The sequence below is a fragment of the Protopterus annectens genome, chromosome 11.part0, assembly GCF_019279795.1.
Source record: "Protopterus annectens isolate FY-2018-M chromosome 11.part0, PAN1.0, whole genome shotgun sequence".
NCBI classification, from domain to species: domain Eukaryota; kingdom Metazoa; phylum Chordata; order Ceratodontiformes; family Protopteridae; genus Protopterus; species Protopterus annectens.
This window is the reverse complement of record NC_056745.1, coordinates 834,944,591-834,951,825: the sequence shown is the minus strand read 5'-3', so window position 1 is coordinate 834,951,825 and position 7,235 is coordinate 834,944,591. Positions and strand designations below refer to the sequence as shown.

The 7,235-nt window shown below is 34.8% G+C and overlaps 1 protein-coding gene across 1 annotated transcript in view; it reads right to left on the bottom strand.

The window, feature by feature from the left end:
- Positions 1 to 5,440: 5,440 nt before the first annotated feature.
- LOC122815001 (oxysterol-binding protein-related protein 8-like) overlaps positions 5,441 to 7,235 on the bottom strand; it is a 170,377-nt gene continuing 168,582 nt past the window's right edge. The window contains exon 16 of the mRNA XM_044087256.1: positions 5,441 to 5,490. Coding sequence (XP_043943191.1) covers positions 5,441 to 5,490 — 50 coding nt within the window. The remainder of the gene's footprint in view (positions 5,491 to 7,235) is intronic.

The window sequence follows — 7,235 nt, the reverse complement described above, 5'->3', positions numbered from 1 at the left end:
GAAGGGGCTGCGAAACTGCGATTAATATAATGAACTGTAGTCTACACATTATAAAGTACATTTTCTCAGAAAGAACAGATGGCAAATGGAACAATTTACCAAAGAGAATCAAGTATATGACACCAGAAATCCTTTCAAGGGTGTCAGGGAGAAGTGGCTGTCTAGGAGGAACGGTATGAGTCAGGCAGCTACAGAGTTCTGCCTTTTTTCAATAAATGGCTGATCAGGTGGACAAGCTGAAAGTTTTTTTGTTTTACCAATTTGAAATGCTAAACCTGCTTATGCTGAAATAAATATGATTGCAATTACATACAAAACGCATACAATGAATTGTTAGAAAAATAAATCAGATAAAATGGTACTCAAGGACCACCAAAGCAGCTCCAATAAATCCACTTTATTCTAAATCCCAGCAGGTGAAGAAAATATGCCACACAAAGAAAATTACACACATAAACACCAACACAATGCTTTGCATTTTCATCCAATAGACTTAATCAGATGCAGAATACATATAAAATGCCTTAATGTGTTTATATACCCCCCCTTTCATGTAATAGGGTAGTTCCAAACTTGCTATTCGATGAAAGGAAAGTGATAGAAGAACTTAAAAGAAACAAATTGGTTAGAGTAATGAAACCAGACAAGGGGGGTGGGACACTATTAATGAATAAGGTAGACTATGAGGCAAAAATGATGGAAGTACTGGATGATGTTAATAACTACATCAGGGTTTCTATTAATGAAATAAATGTTGCTTACAGATGTATTTATATTATTTTGAATGATTTGCTATTGGAGGCGCTTATAGATCAGGGGACCTTTTTGTTTCTGCACAATGATAAACCTATGGTCCTTCTATATTCGGTATACTGAAAATGCATAAGGATGTTTTTAGTCCTCCTTTTAAACCAATAGTCTCAGCCAAGAGTTCAGTTACTGCTCCCCTGGCAAAATTCTTAGACGTGAAACTGAAAAGGATCCATTTAAATGACCAAAATGTCTTGAAGGATTCTTGGGACCTTTTGAGATGTGTGAAACCAAATTTGTACCATGAACAACTTTATTCTGTAACATTAGATGTAGTAGACCTTTTTAGTTGTATCCCACACAAAGAAGGGCTGAATTGGTTTGAGGAGGCCCTTAGAATGTTCGGTAATTTATCCTACAAATAATTTTGCTTTAGTTTAACATTGATTGAGTTGGTTTTGAAGAATAATTTTATTTTTTGAAGGAGAGTTTTTTCAGCAAAAGAGTGGAGTGGCAATGGGAGTCATTTGTGCCCCCTATATGTGAACATGATTTTATTGGTATGGAAACATTTATATATTGTAAACTCAAAATATAAAGATTATTGGACCTTAAATAAAAGGTTCTTGGATGATATAATTATTTTTGGGTGGACACAGAAGAGAGGTTGAAGGAGTTTCTGGAATACATATCAGGTAAAACCAAGTTTTTGCGTTTTACTTATCATATTGATCACCACAGTGTAAATTATTTAGGTTTAACTATAAGTAAATATGAACAAGGTTTCACATCTAGTGTGTTTAGGAAGCTGACTTATTCTAATTCCTTCTCCATTATACATGTTCCCACTCTTACCACCAGAAAATAGGGATAATCGAATTTGTAGGATGTATTCTAATGATCAAGATTTCATGAAGGAGGGTAATATTTTAACTATGATGTTTTTAGAAAGCTTACCCCAATGGTGTTACAAATAAGATTTACAATGAAGTTTTAATCGGCAGGGCTGCTAGGTTTAAACCAATTTTAGGTGTGTAATTAGTGGAATTAAGAATACAGGTTGAAGACCAAGCCTTACACTTTGATACAAACAAGGATCCATATTATGAAAGAGCCTTTATAACAGAATTTAATGGGGATTCTGGTGCTATCAGAAACATTATGGAAAGAGAATGGCAGAGGTTTGCAAGCCTGTCTGATTTAGGGTGAATTTGTGGTACTCCCCTCAAAATTATTTATAGCCTGGGTCTAAATGTGAAAGATCTTTTGGAGTGATCCAACCAGAGAAACCTTAGTTTGAGGAAGGTGGATACATTTATGTGTGGCTCTTGCCCACAATGTAAGTTCATTAGCAATAAAAACACTAAAGTACTGGAAGTAAAGGACATTCATTTAACAAGTAGTGTCCGTAGTACATGTGACAGTGGTTTGATATACATAGCTTTATGTAATAGGTGTACTTCATTGCATGTGGGCAAGACCAAGTGAAAGTTGAGGAAAATAATCTATGAACATACCTATGATATATGCACCAAAAACATGGGAAGCATATTATACAAACACATCCTCACTTGTGCTGACACTACATTTTCTTTTTTTGTATTGGAAGAAATAGCTACAGATTTAAGGGGTGGACCTTGGGAGTCTTGAATAGAGTATAGGGAGGTGTACTGGCAAATTTTGCTGGAAGCCAATAAGCTCCCTGGTCTTAATGATATTATCTCCCTGGCACTGGTTTTGAAATTGAGGGTTGCAAGGCTGTAAAAGTTGTAAAAATATATTTTTTTATTATTTCATTTTGTCACTAGATGGTCCTATTTCCCTTATTTTAAACTTTTTATGAAATGCATTAAAAGGAGTTTTAAATTGGATATTTATTATATTAACTTACATGAAATGTTGAATGTTGAATTTATATACATGCTGCTCGGCTGCTTTTAAATTTTTAATATTTGAAAGTTTATGAAAGTATGTGAAAACATTTTTTAAACAGAAATTTAACTAATGTTCTTCTCCCCATTGGTGTTTTTTTTTTACTAAGGAGGGGTATATAAACACATTATCATTAATATTATATATATGTTGGATGAAAGTGTCTGTTGTTGGAAAAGTTAAAGCCATTGTGTTAGCGTTTATGTGTAATTTTCTCTGTGTTTGGCATATTTTCTTCCTGGATTTTTAGAATAAAGTATTGGAGGAGCTGCTTTGATGGTCCTTGAGTGCCGTTTTATCTAGTTTTTTTTGGGTTTTTTTTGGCTTGCTTACATTTTTTGTTTTTTTGTAAAAAAAACAACAAGAATTCAGAAGAAAGAGATAATGATATAAACACAACCATTAACAGCACAGAGTTGCCAAGGTCTCTTCAGCAGTGTGCCTCCAATTCTATAACACAAGAAATGACTGTCTTGCTACAAGATATGGAAGACATAACAAAAGAAACAGCTTTTTAAATAAGCACTGCATCATACAAGCATAATCTTTGGTCCTATTACCTATGGCTTGATAATTCTTGCTACATAAAGGAAACTAATAGTATAACATAGCTGCATTGTGCTCAGTGGTAAACTCTATTCCTCACAGCTCCAAAGTCCAGGGTTCAGTCCTGATCTCTGGTCTGTCTTTGCAGAGTATTGCATGTTCTTCCTGAGTATAAGTGGGGTTTTCTAGACATGATCTGGTGCAGAGGCATGTCTCAGTACTGCACTGTAAACAGTGTCTGCCAAGTATCATGCAGAACCACTTCCTTAAAACAAGCTGGCTAATAGGTTAATAGATGGGTCACTAATGCCAAGATCGTTTCTAAAAAGGGTCCAAGATGGACCATTTTACTTACCTGCTTAACAAATAAATACAAATTAAAAAGTTAGTGAATTGGTGACTTTATGATCATCAGAATCCGCTAACAAAAGCTTGCACTCTTTGTAACTTTAAATTACCTTTTGACATCTTGGAATTTTTGAATGGAACCAAAAACACTTTGAGTTTGCTCGAGAGCTGGTTCTTCCGTCTGTAACTGGATACTTTCTGAATGATGAGCTTAAAATGAATAAATACATAAACAATGTAAATATACAGGCACAGTAATTCTAACAAAAGAGTTATGTTTTGACTAATTAGGTTAAAAGAAAATAAAGTAAAAATTACAATTGCTGTAACAAGCATGGATAAAGAAACCATAAGGAACAGTATGACTTCTTGTAAAAATATTAACAGCACAATACTTGTAATGGAATTCATAATGAAATAATGTCCATACAGTATAGCATTCCTGAGGTAACATGTTAGTAAGAAGTATAATTAAAACAAAATTTCCTTAATAAAAAATATTAGGGAGCACATTAGAGAAGATCAAAATAATAAACAGGCCTTAATTTTGTGTGTGTGTGTGTGTGTGTGTGTGTGTGTGTGTGTGTGTGTTGGTGTGCGTGTGCATGCGTGCGTGTGTGTGTGTGTGTGTGTGTGTGTGTGTGTGTGTGTGTGTGTGTGTGTGTGTGTGTGTGTGATATACGTAAGACTTAATTAATGTAATCTCAATTTCAAGTTCCGCTAGCAATCAAACAAGCAAACAGATCATTGGTTAGCAGATCCTGGAATAGGCTCATCGTATGAATCTCCCTGACCTACTGCCAACCAATTCAAATGGGGTAAGGAATCTGCGGTTGGATAATTACTGAATGTTTCCCACTGTTTGGGTAAATACACATCCATAATAAACAGCCAAGCTGATCAGGCAGAGGTAAGTCAGCTAGAACACTAAAGGAACTGGGAGTGCACTTTCATGCCAAATCCCTCTAAAAGACAAAGGACAGGACTTAAGCTAACCTTCTGTTAATGTGAGCAGGTGATTCTTTCTCCTGGGATATCATAGTTCTATGTCTAGGAGGCAATCTTGCTGTAAACCCTCCAATCAGAATCTCAAAGTGGACACATCTGTGGTCCTATGATGAGCTTATTTCCTCCATTAAAAAAAAAAAAGAACATGCAGATGCAATAAAGTTTACCAGCAAAGCAAAGACCAAATTCTGAACTTTGCATGTGGCAAAAAGAAACAGTGGGCGTGTATGGTGAGGAGAGGGCCAGAAGCGTTTAGGTTGTTAATATGTGAGGTCAAGAAGTGTGTGTCAGATTCCCTATTGAAATGTCGGCATTTTTGGAAAAAAAATGCAAGAGAACTAGAGAAGACTGTATCTTGAATATCACTCTTCTCCTTTAAACTTCTTTTTTAAAAAAAAAAAACTTATATAAACCAACTCTGAGATCACCATAACTTGAAAAAAGGGAATATCCTCAGAAATGGCCATCTGAGAAGGAGTATCCGAAATTCTTTTTTTTTTTTTTTTTTTTCTTTGCCATTGTTTCAGGACTCATTCTAGTGGGCCCCAACATTTCAAGTTGTTACTAATGTGGATCATCATTGATACATCTCTGTTCCTGAGTGCAGTAATTTCTATAAAAAGATGCTGAGTGCCAACTGACGAGCAGAATAACCCCAACCACAGGACCTATCAAGGAGGGCCTTGATGTCAGAGCTTGCATTTTCCCCAATTAAATGTTAGGATCTCCCATGTGATGGCTTAATTAGGATGCATAGTTGTGTCCTATGTATTTAGTCTTGAAAGCGTCTCCTTGGTTTATGAATGGTGCTAGCAACTACACTGTAAATATCCTGAATTTCTGTACACTGTTTACACTAGCTGTGGTTCAGTAAGTTCAGACTAGGTCTAGGATCACGTTTATGCTCTACAAAAAAAATAAAAAATAAAAATAAAATCTCATTTTTTGTTCTCTGGCGCTAGCATTCTAGCCTCTTTTTCCTGCAGGGTACTGGTTTCCCTGACGGAAGGTTCAGCAGTTATACACGTATGCCTGTGGTAGGTGTTCTATATGTGTATTTATAAATAAGGAACAGGTTCTGAAGGTCCCGGGCATCAATATTAATTTTAGAGCAACTTTCTATGCAACTTGTAATACTCAAAATGTTATTTATTATGCAAAATGTGATCAATGCGACAGCTACTATGTAGGTATGACTTCTAGAAGGCTCAGAGATCGAGTCTACAATCATGTCTACAATATTAGAAAGGGCAACTTAACCAGTGCATTAGCCATACATTGCAATGAGAGCCCTGGACATAGGTTTAGCTTTCAGGTACTACAAGTTATTAATCAGAACAGGAGAGAGGGAGATCACACTGGTACCATTGAAATGTTCGAGCTCAAATGGATTCTAAGGTTAAAAGCACATGTACCCCCGGGGCTTAATACTACCATTAATATACGTCCTGCTTTATTAGGGTCGCTTTAAGATCTTATAATATCTCAATGACCCTATAATAGAAACAGTATTATTATTTTTCTATTTGTAATGTATTTTGGACTTATAAGAACATCTTAGCTTATAATACAGCTGAACGTATAATTATATCTTGGCTATGTAAATATTGTGATAAATGGCTTCTAACATTATATAATTAAGCATGTTTGCTAATTACGTTTTATTAACTTTATATAAATATCACTGGAGTTAAGTCAGTATCACAGTGCCAGGTCTAATATAATATTCTTATTGGCATATTCACAAGTATATGGCCTAAGGGTTACTTTGTATATATCCATTGTCCTTTTTTACTTAAGTACTGTGCATTGATATTATGATCTGCCTTAGGTTGTTGACTATATTTCTTGATCATGCTGAATCCAACGTTATGGTTGCTTCAAATTAGCAGCTTCATGCTCTGATAAAAAATAGCATGCTGACACATTGTTCCATTGAATGTAATTAAATACAGACATAACATTTTTTATATATATAGATTTATTAGGGACTCTTAGTATACATTATTTATACTGGCCATGAAAACACCCGTGGAAGATACCTGACTTATATCGGGAAGCTGACTCTTCAAGCCCCGTTGTGTGCTCTATGGGGAGCCCACTCCCTTGTTAAACCAAGCAACCATTGAAGTTTCATATTCAGCTATTAAATGTTTATATAAGATATATGTAATTTAGTGTTAGCAATGAAACTATGTGCACATCTAAATTAATGTTAAATGGTAATACTTAATAATTATGTTTAATGTTATATATTTCTTCATTAGCGCTATACCTATAATTAAGACAAATTACACCCTTCGCCTCCTTCATAAGCATGAGTCTTACTGAGGTAGGCTGGAAATATAGATTTAAATGGAATATTATATATATATAGAATCCTGGAGATTCGTCTATGAATGTCTCCTTTGCGCTTAATATATACTCGAATTATTAATTTAGAGCGTGGAAGATCTGTGATGACTCTACTCCACGCTTGGAAATACAACAGATAGTTCTTTATTGTTACAAGAGTGATTTTCTTTTTCTTTTTATTAGATGGTATATATTTTATCTTTTTTATTATGCACCATCCAATATTGTAGCAGGACATTATCAATGTTCTGCTGACTATAGATTCTTTTGTTAACGTGTGTAATTCTCTTATATTA